The following is a 17,500-nucleotide window of genomic DNA, read 5'->3' on the forward strand; positions in this document are numbered from 1 at the left end:
ATGCTTCGGACCTGGCTCCTGGCATAGTCTCCCTCCACAGTGATGAAGCAGATGCCAGTGAACCACAGGGCAGTAACATGCGTACCTCACCTCAACCTGGTAACTTCCCTACTCCTACCAGGAAGTTAGGAGTCTGAAGACCAGCCAGACAATGACTGACCAGAAAATAGCTCACAACTAGAAAGCATGGTACCCAAAAGCAAGCTTTTTCCCTCTGTCCCCTCTCTGAAGTTCCTCAGACAACTGGCCTTATCTACAGTACCCAGAGCTGAGCCTAGCCTGCCAAATGGTTGACAGATAGGGCCAAGTCTTTCAGCCACCTCTCCACTAGAACCTCAGGGGTATACAAAGGAGCTCAACTCTCCCCAGAAGTTGCACACAATGGCTATAGACTCAGGGTCGCCAAGTCCACTGGGAAGTCCTGAAAAATTCTCTATAGTCAGAAGCTCCCAGCCACCCTCACTACTTCCTAAGTACTAGCCTCTCTACTGCCATTCACATATACTGGAAAAGGCCAGGAAGTAACTACGGCCATATTCCCTTAATCCCAGAGAGAAGGAACAAGGAGTCAACACAAACTACTACTACAAGGTGTATGGACTTTCTTATCTCTGCTTTTGTTCTTGCAAGTACCCCCCACCTGGAATAACCACCAGAGCTTACATTTGCCAAGGTCTTATGACATACCAGGCACTGCGATAAGAGCTTTTTCTTAATAATATCATTTAATCCTCACAATAATCCTATGAGGCAGATATTATCACCCCATTTTACTGATGTAGAAACAGAGGTTCAACTAGTAAAGTAACTTGTTGAAGGTCACACTGCTGGTAAGTGGCAGAGTCAGGATATGAATAAAAGTCTCTAATTCTAGAACCTGTTCCCTGTGGAAGGAAAATGGCATCTCAGGACCCCAAACTATGCCAAAGGGAAAAGTTAAGCTTGGGAACTAGTCATGCAAAAAACTGTCTTTCCTTTTGTTCCTAAACAGATAGCAGTAGACAGAAGGCCATGCCTCTCCCCAGGTGGCCTCCCTCACCCTGACAATGTAAATAAACAGCTCATCTTTACAGGTAGAAGACAAAGACAAGACTAGAAATCCTCCCTCCCAGACAAATGTGTATTTGACTTCTTCCTCTACTCTTTATTTACTTAACTGTATGTAAAATGCAGATTTATTGAGCTGAATGCATAACTGATGGTTTCTCTTTCCCTCCAGCCTGCTCTTGCCCCTTTATGTGTGTTTGTGTGTGGTTTTTTTTTTTTTTTTTGAGAAAGGGTCATGTGTGTCTGTGTATATGTGTGTTTTTGTTTCTTTTTAATTTGTTTTTTTTGAGACGGAGTCTTGCTCTGTCACCCAGGCTAGAGTGCAGTGGCATGATCTAGGCTCACTGCAACCTCCGCCTCCTGGGTTCAAGAGATTCTTCTGCCTCAGCCTCCCGAGTAGGTGGGATTACAGGTGCCTGCCACTATGCCCAGCTAATTTTTGTATTTTTAGTAGAGACGGGGTTTCACAATCTTGGCCAGGCTGGTCTCAAACTCCTGACCTCATGATCCACCCACCTCGGCCTCCCAAAGTGCTGATAACAGGCATGAGCCACCGCGCCTGGCCATATGTGTGTTTTGAGACAGGGTTTCACACCCCATCATCCAAGCTGGAGTGCAGTGGCGCAATCTCTGCTCACTTCCCGGGCTCAGCTGATTCTCCCACCTCGGCCTCTCGAGCAGCTGGGACTACAGGTGCACCACCACACTTGACTAATATTTTTATTTTTAGGTAGAGGTGGGGTTTCACTATGTTGCCCAGGCTGGTCCCAAACTTCTGGGCTCAAGTGATCCACTCACCTCAGTCTCCCAAAGTGCTGGGATTACAGGCATGAATCATCGTGCCCAGCCCCCCTTTAAATATTGAAGTCCTCAAAAGCCGCTTTGGAAAAAGCACAGGCTACAGATCCTACTGTAGCTTGTGTCTCTTTTTCCCCAGAGCATCCTCAACCTTGACAGAATAAATCTCTAAGTTAAGACTTTTCTCAGACACTTTCTGGTTTATATCCTCTAAACACTGCCACCCACCCTTCAAGGTCCTTCTTTAGTCCAGGGATACTATCTGGAGACAACAAAGCCAATCAGTCCCCAGCATCTCACTCTCCTTGGAGTTCTAAGCATTGTTTAAGCCCTCTTTTGGCAGACAGTATCTTGTATTTTGGTATCACAGGCTCTCCCTATCACTTGTCTCCACGGCAGCATCCTGTCTTCAGCATTCCCCAGTGACTAGCACAGCCCTTGGAAGGCAATACTCAGTGAAGAGATTTTGACAGATTTTCTCCTACCACCCAGACTGCTGAGTCAAGTACCTCGTCACATATGACCAGACCAACACTTCCTTTCTGGAGGACTCCAACATGAAGGCGGAAGGTCTCATACGAAATTATGAGGATGGGAGAAGGCACTCTGGCTCCACGCTGGTTCATGAATCCTTCTACAACAGAAAAGGTGTCAAGGGAACAATTCAGAATCTTTAAAAAAAAAAAAACCAACTCAACAGTTTTTTAATTTAGCCTGGAAACTGACTCCACTTCAACTATTTTCAATGGAAATTCTCTTTTCTGCTACCCCTGCATTGCCCTTCCCCCTGGCCATAAGTGAGCATACACATAAGAAAGCAGCAGGCTACGCAGGAGAGTGCAGCCATCTTTGTTAAGGCTCCATACCCAGTTTTTGGTCTATTTCGTCCTTAGATCCTCCATCGATGGCCAGAGGTTGGATCCTCCCTCCAAGCCATTTCCCAACCTCATTATACCAGTTCTTCACCAGGCTGGAAGGCGACACCACCATTGCCTTGTCAATTTCTGGCTTGCACTCTGGACTCTGACGCAAAAGTGTCCACATCAATGTGATGCACTGCAGCGTCTTTCCCAGGCCCATCTCATCAGCCATGATGCAGCCATGGCTGCCAGGGATGCGCCGACTGGTGACACACTCCCACAGGAATTTCACTCCCTAGAGAATAACAGCCTTCAGTCCACTTTGGCACCTACGCTGCTGCTGTCACAGGGATGGTAGTCTCCCAGGCTCAGCCCCTAGCCCACACCTCATTCCCCTCACCCTCATTTACCTCTCTCTGATGAGGCCGCAAAACCTTACTGAGAATAGGGTCAACAACCACATGGACAGGGAGTTTCTCCCTGAGAAAACACAGCAAAGAAAACAGTGTGCTCAGACATGGGCAAGGGAGCACCCTCAGGAAGCTGTGTCCTGCTGATCCAGAGGCAACAGAGGCAGCTGCCTAAGAGAAGACCTTCTTGGCTGATAAGTCATAAAACCATAGCAAATTCCTATTTTAGGAGTTAGAAAGTTAGCTCAGAGAGGAATGGGTTCCCTATGTCATCACCTCAATCACTCCTCCTCCTAAGTGAGCATCCTGGGAAGGCAGGAGGGGATGAGGAATGCCTACTCACTGGACATGACCACAGGCTCTTCCCCAGGCAGTCTCCTTCCCCAATCATCTACTCTCTGAAAACACATGCCAATCCTAAAGAGAAATCACACCAAAATACCCTCTACCCTCCCAAGTATGCATGCATGTACAGAGGACCAGAACTGCTTACAAAATACCAGTGCACATACTTGTCAAGCTTCAGCTGGTCGTGGGCACTCAGCGGGGGAGGCTCATACAGAACCAAGGCATCTTTTTCCAGGGGGTCATGGAGGGCCCGGCGGACCCCAGCCCTTTTCAGGCCCAATGCCCGAGAGCCCAGAGGACCTACAAACCAATAATCATTCCATCACCTGAACCTATGTTTAGGAGCTCCAGCAAGCCCAACTCAAATACTTGTTCTTCACATAACATTTCTTGAGCTCCCATATGACCCTCTCTCTCTGAGAATGCCTCCAAACTCAGTTTGGGCATCTCTACACGACCATTATCCCATTCTGCTTTTTTTAGAGATGGAGTCTCACTCTATTGCCCAGGCTAGAGTGCAATGGCACAATCTTGGCTCACTGCCATCTCTGCCTCCTGGGTTCAAGCAATTCTCCTGCCTTAGCCTCCCAAGAAGCTGGGATTATAGGCTCCCGTCACCACATCTGGCTAATTTTTGTATTTTTTTCGTAGAGACAGGGTTTCACCATGTTGTCCAGGCTGGTCTTGAACTCCTGACCTCAGGTGATCTGCCCGCCTTGGGCTCCCAAAGTGCTGGTATTGCAGGTGTGAACCACCACACCCAGAATTATTCTGCTTTGAATCAGAGCTTTTCCTGTTTTATTTCTCCCATTCCATTACAAACTTCTGAGGTGCCAGGTCTGGTTCATTTCAACTCAACACAATCCTGGGAAGGCCTGAAATTCTAAATGGGGCTTTCATAGAGCTTTCTGAGAGCTCCTGAGAGCTGGCCACAGCCAAGCATAGTGTCTCAAGCCTGTAGTCCCAACACTTTTTGAGAGGTCGAGGTGGGAGGATCGCTTGAGCCCAGGAGTTCGAGATCAGCCTGGTCAACATAGTGAAATCCTATCTCTATTAAATTTTTAAAAAAGAAAAAAAAAGAGAGAGAGAGAGAGAAAGCTGGCCTCCCTACTCCTCCAAGCCCCGGTTTTAGCATCATGCTGTACCCTATATGAGACAGGGAAAAAACCTTAACAGAATTTAGGCCTCCCACATAGTCAGCGTCATAAAAGAGATGCTACTGAATGCACTTGGATTGAATGAAGCCCAGGTCCATCAGCCATCTTGGCCCACCAGGAACTTTCTGAGCACTGGGACACCTCTACCAAGAAGATGAGGGGCAGTTAGTCTTGGCAGCCGTTACTGAGGCTAACACAGTTTTCATGCAGGCCTCAGGAGGGTCACCCCAAACACAGCCACTGCTGGACTGGCACCTTCAATTCCCAGCTAAGCTTGTATTTACAAAAGCAGGTTTTTAATTTATTCAGGCACACATACATATGACTGATTTCAAAAATAGAAAGACCTCCATTTTACCTTGATAATTTGGAATGGGGACTTTGAAAGGCTTTGACAAAATGCTTCGAATAAATGCTTCCTAAAAAGAAAGGAGAAACAGGGATTCAGGACTGACTGGAGATGTTACGAGACAATATCATGATATGCTTCACATTAGGTTTGGTACAACAGCATCCATCTTCGAGGCTTTATGTAAGGTTCTACAAGTATCCAGGGATAGCAGAAGGGCCCAGCCCCAGTCAACCATGAAGCTTAGAACCCATGAAACCATTCACTCATTAAAGATGCCAGTGAACATACCTAGCTCTTCCCTAGGGTATAGCACCTTGGAAAGCAACTACCACAGACTTAGCCAACCCGAGTAATAACAGAGAATTCCAATGTCTGGGTTTAACCACTGTCATATAGGGCTACACCTTCCCAAGCATACCTCACATACCTCACAATTCTTTTTTTTTTTTTTTGGCCACATCAGTTCTGCCTAATATATCTAATACTCACATCAGCCTCCTTGGGAACTAAACAGCTCATCAAAGAGTAGTGATAGTAGGGGAAATGGGAGCCATAGTATTAATAAAATAATATTAACAACACCAGGCCGAGCATGGTGGCTCACACCTGTAATCCTAACACTTTGGGAGGCCAAGGCAGGAGGATCACTTAGGTCTGGGAGTTCGAGACCAGCCTGGGCAATATAGCAAGACCCCTATCTCTATTTTTAAAATATATATTTAAAAATATAAATAAAAATAATGATGGCTACCAATGTATGCTAGACACAGAGCTAAGCCTCTTGCATTCATGTTACCATTTAATCCCAATAGCTGTATGAGGTCCATATATTACTGGTGTTCCCATTTTACAGATGAGCAAACTGAAGCTCAGGGTGATTAAGTCACTTTCTCAAATCACAAAGCCATTATAAACGCAGGACTTTCCTGGTTCTAGGGTCCTTACTTGTACTCAGTAGGCAATGTGGCCTCTCACCCAGTCTGAGTACAGCCATACAGATCAGCCCAGACCCAGCAGCTTCCTGCCATGTAAAGCACAAGAGAAGGAACATGAGAAAGGGACATGAGAGAGAAGCTAAGCCCAACACTAAGAAAAAGCAAGTGGGACAAGGGTGACAGCAGGTAGACATGTGGGTCCTAGAGAGGTAGCACTGGTGACTCCTCCACCTAAGGGCAAGAAGCCTCTCTACAAGCACTTCTGCCTTGAACCAGCATTATTCCGTGGGCTATGGGGCTGGGGCAGGAGTAGAGAAGGCAGAAAAATTAACTCTGAACTACTTCTGACAGCTCCCATGGAAGTTCTGGTCCACACACACCTGAGCCCTTTGCGGAACTGTGATGGCCTATGAACCTCAACAAAACCAGAGCTGGAACCCAAGAGATCAAAGAGAAATAAAGAGCAGAGACTCTGAAGGTAGTTTTAATGGGAATATATTAGTGGAAAAAGCAGTAATGAAAATATGTCCCTTCTAGCAAAAAACATAGTCTAGTAGGAAAAAAAAGCAAGCCTGCCCTGATATTTTTACCTTTGTTTTCTGACTCATTTCTTCACACATCATAAATGTCTAGAAACTCAAATGTACTTTATTTGTTTTTTGGGTTTTTTTTTTTTTTTTTTTGGAGACAGAGTCTCACTCTGTCACCCAGCTAGAGTGCAATGGTGCAATCTCAGCTCACTGCAACCTCTGCCTCCCGGGTTCAAGCAATTCTCCTGCCTCAGCCTCCCAAGTAGCTGGGACTACAGGCACACGCCACCACACCTCACTAATTTTGGTATTTTTAGTAGAGACAAGGTTTCACCATGTTGGCCAGGCTAGTCTTGAACTCCTGACCTCAAGTGATCCGTCCACCTTGGCCCCCCAAAGTACTGGGATTATAGGAATGAGCCATCGCAACTGGCCTCAAATGTACTTTCAATTAAAAAAAAGTAATGAATTTTTTTTTGTGATATTAGAAGACAGAAAACGAGTATGTAGAAATGAACTTCCTTATCACACTAAATAACATGACAATATCACACTATGACAATATCACACTAAGTAACATAACATGAGGGCAAAGTTGGCAAAAAACTCAAATGCTTTTGTTTATTTGCAAACTTCTTTGCATGTGAATAAAATCCTTTATTGACACTTTTTTTTTTTTTTTTTTTAAAACAGACAGGGTCTCACTTTGTTGCCCAGGCTGGAGTACAGTAGTGGTGATCATACCTCACTGCAGTCTCTAAGTCCTGGCTCAAGGGATCTTCTCACCTTGGCCTCCCAGAGTGCTGGGATTATAGGCATGAGCCATCATGCCCAGCCTTTACTATTTTTGATTAGCATGGCTGTAACTATGAACAGCAATGATAATCATTATGAAAGATGCTAACAAAAAGGACCCTTGGCCAGTGCAGTGGCTCATGCTTATAACCTCAGTACTTTGGGAGGCTGAGGTGGGAGGACCGCTTAAGTCCAGGATTTTGAGACCAGTGTAAGGCAACGTAGTGAGACCCCGCCCGACACACCCCCTAAACAAAATTTAAAAATTACCCAGGCACTGTGGCACACGGTCCCAGCTACTCGGAAGGCCAAGGCGGGAAGATCACTTGAGCCTAGGAGTTCAAGGCTGCAGTGAGCTATGATTACACCATTGCACTCCAGCCTGGGTGACAGCAAGACCTGCCTCAAAGGAAAAAAAAAAAAAAAGCTACTCTTTTTTTTTTTTTTTTTTTGAGACAGAGTCTCGCTCTGTCGCCCAGGCTGGAGTGCAGCGGCCGGATCCCAGCTCACTGCAAGCTCCGCCTCCCAGGTTTACGCCATTCTCCTGCCGCAGCCCTCCCAAGTAGCTGGGACTACAGGCGCCCGCCACCTCGCCCGGCTAGTTTTTTGTATGTTTTTTAGTAGAGACGGGGTTTCACCGTGTTAGCCAGGATGGTCTCAATCTCCTGACCTTGTGATCCGCCCGTCTTGGCCTCCCAAAGTGATGGGATTACAGACTTGAGCCACCGCGCCCGGCCAAAAAAGCTACTCTTAAGTCAAATGAGAGGAAAAGGAGATGGACCCTAATTTTCTTTTTAATATGGCATCAATTCTAAAACAGAAATATTTTCAAAATTATCAGTATAGAAGGCTAGATTTGAGGCTCTGAGTATCCAAGAATGTATGCTCCAAATTTAAAAAGACTTTCAATAGAACACAGGAACCATAGGTTCTGCAAGGAGAACTAAAGGCTTGCATAACTGGCAAGGAAGAATGTGGAGACCCCTGGCCAAAAACATCTGAGGGCTCAGTCTGCAAAATGGAATGGCTGGCCAGGCACAGTGCACGCCTGTAATCCCAGCACTTTGGGAGGTCAAGGCAGGCAGGCAGGTCACTTGAGGTCAGGAGTTCGAGACCTGCCTTGCCAACATGGTGAAACCCCCTCTCTACTAAAAATACAAAACACTGAGCTGGGCATGGTGGCGGGCACCTATAATCCCAGCTACTTGGGGGGTTGAGGCACAAGAATAACTTGAACCTGGGAGGCGGAGGTTGCAGTGAGCCAAGATCGCGCCACTGTACTCCAGCCTGGGCCATAGAGCAAGACCCTGTCTCAAAAAAATTTTAAAAAAATAAATAATTAAAAAAAAAAAGAATGGCCAACCTTCAGGGATCTGGTCTGGTGACTCACCAGTCTTTATAGGAGGGGGCAGGGAGGGAGCATGCTCTCATTCTCTGTTCATTTGGTTACTGATAATTCATATCAATCTTTCCTTCTGATAGATGACAGCATCCCTCCTCCCCACCAAGGCTAAAGCTTCCCATTTCTGCAGAGAATCACTCTGTTATGACTGATCACTCTTGTATCTCAGCCTCTCCCTCTACTAGCTCTTACCAGTATTTAAAATGGACTTAATTATCTCCTATCTTAAAAATAAATATTCATTTGATTCCTTATCTCCTCCCCTCTACAGGCAAACTTCTACTAAGTTTATATAGCTCCCCTTCTTTCCTCCCACTCTTCCTGTCTTCTGCCCCTTCCACTCTGGCCAAGATCACGAATGGCCTACATGACCCTAATTCCAATGGACATGTATCTTACTTGACGAAGCTGGCCACTCTTTCTCAAATATTTTCTGCCTTTGACTTCCATGACACTACTCTCCACCTTTCCGGGATCTCATCTTTAGTCCCCTAACGAGCTCTTTTTCCTCTGCCTTTTAACCCTCACCCCACTCCCAGAGCTCAGTGCTCCCAACCAGCTGCAGTGACACACATCTGTAATCCTAGCACTCTGGGAGGCCAAGACAGGAGGATTGCTAGAACCCAGGAGTTTGAAACCTGCCTGGGCAACATAGTGCGACCTGATCTCTACATATCATTTAAAAATTAGCCAGGTGTGGTGGCGCACGTCTGTGGTCCTAGCTACTCCAGAGGCTGAGGTGGCAGCAATACCCGAGCCTGAGATTGAGGCTGCAGTGACCCGTGATCGCACCACTGCATTCCAGCCTGGGTGACACAGCGAGACCCTGTCTCAGAAAAAAAAAACAAAGTCAGTGCTCCCCAGGGCTCAGGGTTTAGCCCTCAGATCTTCTGACTACACATTCACCAATCCATTTAACAGGTATAAAATATATCTATGCTAATGAGTCCCAGATATATTTCTAGTTATACCTTACTCCACATCCACATTTGCAAACGACTGCAGACCTAGATCTCCTGTAGAGACTTCAAAATCATCATGTCTAAGGCTAATGTCCTCATCTCCAAGGCCACACTATGACTCTTGTGAGCCCCAGGCACTTTTGCCTTTGGGGCCCCTTCCTCCATTAAAAAAAAAAAAAAAGGCCAGATGCAGCGGCTCACACCTGTAATACCAGCATTTTGGGAGGCCAAGGCAGGCAGATCACTCAAGGTCAAGAGTTCAAGACCAGCCTGGCCAACATGGTAAAACCGTGTCTCTACTAAAAATACAAAAATTTGCCAGGCGTGGTGGTGGGTGCCTGTAATCCCAGCTACTCAGGAGGCTGAGGCAGGAGAATAGGCTGAACCTGGGAGGCGGAGGTTGCAGTGCACCAAGATCACGCCACCACACTCCATTCTGAGCGACAGAGCAAGACTCCCTATGAAAAAAAAGAAAAAACAAAAACAAAAAAGACTGCGTTGGTATAAAGATAAATATAATAGTATAATCAGGCTAGATTACTATGTATTATTTTTCTTCTGATTTTTTTTTTTTTTTTTTTTGAGATGGAGTCTGGCTCTGTCGCCCAGGCTGGAGTGCAGTGGCCGGATCTCAGCTCACTGCAAGCTCTGCCTCCCGGGTTTACGCCATTCTCCTGCCTCAGCCTCCCGAGTAGCTGGGACTACAGGCGCCCGCCACCTCGCCCGGCTAGTTTTTTTGTATTTTTTAGTAGAGACGGGGTTTCACCGTGTTCACCAGGATGGTCTCGATCTCCTGACCTCGTGATCCGCCCGTCTCGGCCTCCCAAAGTGCTGGGATTACAGGCTTGAGCCACCGCGTCCGGCCTTTCTTCTGATTTTAAAAGGAATTAAAGACCACCATTGCTCTCTAAGTGCAGTGTTAGCTCACCAAGCTCCAGCTGAAGGAGAATGGAGGTAAGTAAGGTGGTGAGCCAAGATAGCACCACTGCACTCCAGTCTGGGTGAGAGCACAAGACCCTGTCTCAAAAAAAAAAGGAATACCTAAGTATATCACTGTGAGTAGAAAAATAGGGGACAGAAATCAGGTATTGCAGTTTTTCCACCATTTTTATTTTTTGTGTGAATTCTTTTTCTTTTTTTTTTTTTTTTAGATGGAGTCTCACTCTGTCGCCAGGCTAGAGTGCAGTGGCGCGATCTCAGCTCACTACAAGCTCCACCTCCCAGGTTCATACCATTCCTCAGCCTCCCAAGTAGCTGGGACTACAGGCGCCCACCACCACGCCCAGCTAATTTTTTGTATTTTTTAGTAGAGATGGAGTTTTACTGTGTTAGCCAGGATGGTCTCAATCTCTGATCTCCTGACCTCGTGATCCGCCCACCTCAGCCTTCCAAAGTGCTGGGATTACAGGCGTGAGCCACCTTGCCTGGCCTTTTGTGTGAATTCTTAATATAAATGTAGCGATGTAAAGCATTAATACAAGTCAAAAAGTTTCAGTGAACAAGTTTCAGCACTTCAATTCTATAACAATTATAAACAAACCTGTTCATATCTTCTGGACAATGGATTTTTTAAAATACAATTTCTTATTGACAGCAACTAAACAGTGTTAGTAGCATTCTTATCACACAGCAGATTCTACCCATTAACTATACTTTTCTGAATTTTCCTATATGCAAGTATTTTTTTTCCTTTTGAGACAGGGTCTCTGTCACTCAGGGTGGAGTGCAGTGACAGTATCATGTGTCACTGCACCCTTGACCTCCTCAGCTCAAATGATCCTCCCACCTCAGTCTCCAGAGTAGCTGGGACTATAGTCACATGCAACCACATACAGCCAATTTATTTATTGTTTTTTAGAGATAGGGTCTCACTACGTTGCTCAAGTTGGTCTCAAACTCCTGGGCTCAAGTGATCCTCCTGCCTCGGCCTCCCAAAGTGCTGGGATTACAGGTATGCGCCACCATGCCCAGCCTGCAAGTACATTTTTAATGTTGTCTATCTTCTGTTCTGTTCCTGTAACTTTGCTATTAAAAGACAATAGCTTTTGTATAATACATTCAACTTCATGGGCCCCCTGATTACAGTGCCCGCCATCTCCCTCCCACCAAATGCCATTCCTCTTCTGCGTTCCCTATCTCAGCAAATGACACCACCATCCATCTACCTTGCCCAAGCCTAAAATCCCAACTTCATCCTCAATTTTCCCTCTCCCCACATGTAATCAATCCCAAGTTTTTCCACTTGTCATTTTTAAGTATCTCTCAAAATCCACCTACTTCTTCCCATTCCCCATTCCCCATTCCCCTAAAACCCACGTCCAGGGCATAATTCTCTCTTGCTTGGCCACCTGCAATAGCTTTCTCACTGTTTCCCTACCTCCAGTCTCTCCGCATCCAAAAGATATTCTACACTGCTGTTACCTCCCACCCCCACTTAAAACACTTCTAAAGCTCTTCAATGACCTTAGTCCAGACTCTCCTAGCATGGCTTCTGAAAAGCCTTCCACTCTTAGCCTCTGCATAGCTCTCCAACTCTCATCTCTCACCACCATCTCCCAACTCCCCACACTCTCTTTTCAGTACCTGCCTCTATTGTTGCCAGGCTTTCCAATAAGCTGTTCCTTCTATTAGAATATTTTCCACTCCTGGCCGGGCGCGGTGGCTCAAGCCTGTAATCCCAGCACTTTGGGAGGCCGAGGTGGGCGGATCACAAGGTCAGGAGATCGAGACCACAGTGAAACCCCGTCTCTACTAAAAATACAAAAAATTAGCCGGGCACGGTGGCGGGCGCCTGTAGTCCCAGCTACTCAGGAGGCTGAGGCAGGAGAATGGCGTGAACCCAGGAGGCGGAGCTTGCAGTGAGCCGAGATCGCGCCACTGCACTCCAGCCTGGGCAACAGCGTGAGACTCTGTCTCAAAAAAAAAAAAAAAAAAAAAAAGAATATTTTCCACTCCTGGCCGGGCACGGTGGCTCACGCCTGTAATCCTAGCACTTTGGGAGGCCGAGACGGGCGGATCACGAGGTCAGGAGATCGAGACCATCCTGGCTAACACGGTGAAACCCTGTCTCTACTGAAAATACAAAACAAATTAGCCTGGCGTGGTGGCAGGCGCCTGTAGTCCCAGCTACTTAGGAGGCCGAGGCAGGAGAATGGCGTGAACCAAGGAGGCGGAGCTTGCAGTGAGCCCAGATCGCCCCACTGCACTCCAGCCTGGGCGACTGAGCGAGACTCCGTCTCAAAAAATAAATAAATAAATAAATAAGAATGTTTTCCACTCTCTTCTCCTGTCTAACCCCTCATATCTTTCAAGACTTAACAGCACATCTTTCAGAGGCAGGTCTTCCCCAATGTCCAGACCCGTAGGTCTCCTGTTATGCACTCCCACAACTGCACTTATGCCATGTAGTTACACAGGACAACTTCGAATAAATCCTGAATGAAACAGTCCCAGAAGATTACACACCATTTTAATACCATTTTCTTTCTTTTGAGACGGGGTCTCGCTCTGTCACCCAGGCTGGAGTGCAATGGTGCCGATCTCGGCTTACTGCAACCTCTGCCTCCTAGGCTTAAGCGATCCTCCCATGTCAGCCTCCCAGGTAGCTGGGACAACAGGCACACGCCACCATGCCCAGCTAATTTTTTTTTGTATTTTTGATAGAGATGGGGTTTCATCATGTTGCCTGGGTTGGTCTCAAACTCCTGAGCTCAAGCCATCTGCCTACCTCGGCCTCCTAGAATGCTGGGATTATAGGTGTGAACCAACACGCCTACCCAACACCATTTTTTAAAGTTCATAAAACCAATTAAAAAATGTATTAGTGATTATTTTTTTTGAGATGGAGTCTCACTCTGTTGCTGAGGCTGTATTAGTGATTTTTGTATGTATGCTAAAACTGTCATAAAAGCAAAAGATAATGGATACAATTCAAGATAGTGATTACCTCTGGAGAAGGGAAAAGGGATTATGGGTTTGACAATGTTCTAGTCCTGGCTGATGGGTTCACAGGTGTTTGTGTTTTATAACTTATGCGATATATCTATATTTATCAAGTATTACACAAAACTGTTGTTTTTTTTGTTTTTGGGATGGATTTTCACTCTCGTTGCCCAGGCTAGAGCGCAATGGCACGATCTTGGCTCACTGCAACCTCTGCCTCCCGGGTTCAAGTGATTCTGCCTCAGCCTCCCAAGTAGCTGGGATTACAGGCATGTACCACCATGCCTGGCTAATTTTCTCTGTATTTTTAGTAGAGACAGGATTTCAACATGTTTGCCAGGCTGGTCTTGAACTCCTGACCTCAGGTGATCCATCTGCTTTGGCCTCCTAAAGGGCTGGGATTACAGGCATGAGCCACTGCGCCTGGCCCAAAACTGTTTTTATTTAGTTAGGTTTTTTTTTTGAGACCAAGTCTCACTCTTGTCCAGGCTGGAGTGCAGTGGCACGATCTTGACTCACTGCAACCTCTGCCTCCCGGGTTTCAAGTGATTCTCATGCCTCAGCCTCCTGAGTAGCTGGGACTACAGGCATATGACACCGTGCCCAGTTAATTTTTGTATTTTTAGTAGAGAAGGGGCTTAACCATGTTGGCCAGGCTGGTCTCAAACTCCTAACCTCAGGTGATCCACCCACCTCGGCCTCCTGAAGTGCTGGGATTACAGGCGTGAGCCACCCCGCCTGGCCACAAAACTGTGTTTAAATGTTTGCTGAATGCACAAATGACTAATCTCCATTATGTATTCCTAGTTTTCCTTCAAAACATTACTCATAAAGCTTAGTGGAAAAGCTTTGGAGCTAGGCAGATCTGCTCCACCCACTCTGAGCAAATTACTTAACCCTTCTGAGACTCAGTTTTCTCATCTTAAAACGTGAGAATTACATGAGGCAATGCACAGAACCTGCCATGGTGGTGATCAAGTTTGACTTTACTACAGGAAATATATGACTCTGGTACTCCTTAAAGTCATATACAGAGTCAGAGTCTGAGCTGACATGAGGATCCTAGTTCCTTTACCCTCCTTTCCTCAGGAATCTGAACCATCTGATATCTGGTGCCCATGTAGCTACTATAAACCAGGCACAAGTTAGGCACACCTCTCTAAGCAGGCCCCAGCAGCTGTGGGCAGGTCCAAAGCCCCCACAGATGTGTGTCTTCTGGCCACTCTAGAAAGTACTGAGGGAGTCTACAGGGACAGGAGTCTACAGGGACAGGAGTCTACCTAGGCTGAGTGACTGGGCGCAGACATATACATGCAGGTTGCAGTTCTGGCTTACATGCTGACTGCTGTCCAGACAAGGTGGTTGATTGGTTAGCTGACTCAAAGGTTTCCGAAAAGGAGACAGGAAACACTCCTGGATCTGGGTCTCACTGCTGGATTTCCGTTTCCTAGGAGTCTAGGAGAGAGAATTGGGAAAGGTGAAGTCTAGAAGACCACAGAAATCACCATAATGGCAACTAACACTTGAAGTGCTTATTAAGTGCCAGGCACTGTGCTAAATTCTTCATGCGTGTTACAATGTATCATCTTCATAGCTACTCTATTATATAGATTTATTATCCTTATTTAAGAGGTGATAAAACTGGAGCTTAATGCGGTTAAATAACCTGCCTAAACTGAGCAGGGGCAATGGAAAAGGTAAATAAAACGGGCCTATGAAAAGCAAGTCTACCAACAGCATGGAGTCCTGGTGGCCCCAAAGCTTCACTCCAAAAGCTCCATGGAATGATTGAGCAACCAAACACTTCGCTGAGTTTCCAAGGGGCAAGAGTACAGCTGCCTTCAAATCCCAGGCCACTGAGGCCACTCCCCACTCAGGCCACCCATGGCCGTGAGGACACTGGCACTAAAAGCATCTTCAGGCCGGGCGCGGTGGCTCAAGCCTGTAATCCCAGCACTTTGGGAGGCCGAGACGGGCGGATCACAAGGTCAGGAGATCGAGACCATCCTCGCTAACACGGTGAAACCCCGTCTCTACTAAAAAATGCAAAAAAACTAGCCGGGCGGGTTGGCGGGCGCCTGTAGTCCCAGCTACTCGGGAGGCTGAGGTAGGAGAATGGCGTAAACCTGGGAGGCGGAGCTTGCAGTGAGCTGGGATCCGGCCACTGCACCCCAGCCTGGGCGACAGAGCAAGACTCCGTCTCAAAAAAAAAAAAAAAAAAAAAAAAAAGCATCTTCAGCAGCAACCAGCAAGTGACAGCAGACCCAGCTGCAGAGAATGCTGCCCCAAGTTCAAGTCTGAGACCCATGTACGTGGCAAGGGGCAGCCAATGTGCCTCCTTCACAGGTAGAGGAGCCCCTTGCACACCACGGTACAACTATTGAGCAAACCCCACCAAGCCATTAGGCAAGAACCCACTTGTGCCAGTTTGCCAGGATATTTGAAGCTTCAGTGATCCTATCAGACACACCTGAAACAAACACCAGCACCCCCACCCCACACCTTATTCGCACACTGCTCCTGCCAAAAAGTGCCTTCTAGTCCTTGCATAGCTGATCCCTTCCTTCAAAGTTCCAGTGGCCAAGCCCCTACTTCTTGAACTGCTCTTATTCTCTGAAGTCCATGCTGCACTGTCCTATTTATTTTGGTTTACATAGGTCCTGCCCATAGCCAGCCCCAGCAAGCCTCCAAAACAGGAAGCAGCGCACAGGGCCCAACCTAAAATAGAATATACTGTACTTCAGTATGAGCAAGGACTGGAAGGACCCAACCTGTCAGATCTAGGCCCAAGTGAGCCCAGGACTCTAAGGGAGGCCCAGAACACTCTACTGTTCTGTGACACTGGGCAGGGGACAAAGAGCAAAAGAGCAGGCTGCTAATTGCTGTTGTGTAGCCCTTTTTTCCAAACAGAGTCAAAAGGTCCAATCCAACCGGCTCTTTTGCTTTAGAATACCTTTTCCCACCAGGAAAACTGAGGTTATATTAGCTTCTAGTGACTCCTCTGAGGACAAAGATTTTATTAATCTTGTTCAATGCCTGGCACATAGTAAGTACTCATTAAAAGTTTACTGAACATACAAAAGAGGCATCTGGAGTTGGCTGTGTAACCCTAGAAACCAAGTCCTGGCTTCTTTTCTGCCCAAACAGAAAACCCCCCTTCCCTGTCCCCTTGAGTGCTCACCACTAGGCCAGGTTGCCAGTCTTCATCTTTAGAGGACCCGCCTTCAGGCTTTCTCTTGGCCAGCTGGCTGGGAGCCAAGCTCCTCCTCTGTAAGGGGAGAACGGAAACAGTGCCTGCAAGGATCCTGCAGCCTAGGCCTGTCAGACCCTGACCCAGGGCTACTCCCAGTCACCCCTAGGCCCACACTTACCATCCTGGGCCTAGGAGTTTAAAACGTCAAGTACCCATGAGCCAAAGGTCAAAAGCAGGCAGCGGCTAAGCGTGTAGGAGGACCAGGGTCTAATCAGCAGAGGGGGCTGCTACATTATTGAGAGGACCGGCTAATTAAAGAGGGGGCATGGATGGCGGGACTCCGTCCAGGAACTGGGGTTTGGACCCAAACTGTGAGAGTGTCCGTCCTCAGTAAGCCGAGACGAGAGATTAGGCCAAAGTAGAAGAGACCAAGCAGAGATTAGTGTGGGACTGGGGGAGGAGGCAGGTGGAGTCCCAGACTGGGCGGAGTGGAGTGGGGATGATGGTCCCAGACTGGGCGGAGTGGAGTGGGGATGATGGTCCCAGTCCGGGTGAAGGGAGGAGGTAGTTGCGCGCCGAGGCGGGGTGGGGGTGGGGGGGGTGGGGGGGGGGTAATCACTGGCCAGGAAAGAGAAGCTGTGGTGAAAGTCCGAGGCCTGGGTGGGGAGGGCAAGTTCGGAGAAAGGAGATTTCCCAGGGCTGGAGGTGGAAACCAGGATAAGACTCAGGGAGGTCGAGCAGGAAGCCACGCGGGGTCTGTAAAAGACCC

At 47.2% G+C, this 17,500-nt stretch overlaps 1 protein-coding gene across 3 annotated transcripts in view; it reads right to left on the reverse strand.

Moving 5' to 3' along the window:
• LOC105494961 (RAD54 like) overlaps positions 1-17,500 on the reverse strand; it is a 35,813-nt gene that overhangs the window by 18,098 nt on the left and 215 nt on the right. Inside the window, exons 1-8 of one of the 3 annotated variants that reach the window (XM_011764049.3) lie at positions 16,910-17,327; positions 16,720-16,806; positions 14,874-14,993; positions 4,979-5,039; positions 3,628-3,763; positions 3,116-3,185; positions 2,712-3,000; positions 2,355-2,479 (exon numbers count right to left, since the gene is read on the reverse strand). In XM_011764049.3, coding sequence (XP_011762351.1) covers positions 2,355-2,479; positions 2,712-3,000; positions 3,116-3,185; positions 3,628-3,763; positions 4,979-5,039; positions 14,874-14,993; positions 16,720-16,806; positions 16,910-16,912 — 891 coding nt within the window. In that variant the 5' untranslated portion in view covers positions 16,913-17,327. Of the gene's footprint in view, positions 1-2,354; positions 2,480-2,711; positions 3,001-3,115; positions 3,186-3,627; positions 3,764-4,978; positions 5,040-14,873; positions 14,994-16,719; positions 16,807-16,909; positions 17,328-17,500 lie in introns of those variants that run through there. The other 2 variants (XM_071093760.1, XM_071093759.1) reach the window with 2 other exon arrangements.

Source organism: Macaca nemestrina, chromosome 1, assembly GCF_043159975.1.
Source record: "Macaca nemestrina isolate mMacNem1 chromosome 1, mMacNem.hap1, whole genome shotgun sequence".
In the NCBI taxonomy this organism is placed as follows: domain Eukaryota; kingdom Metazoa; phylum Chordata; class Mammalia; order Primates; family Cercopithecidae; genus Macaca; species Macaca nemestrina.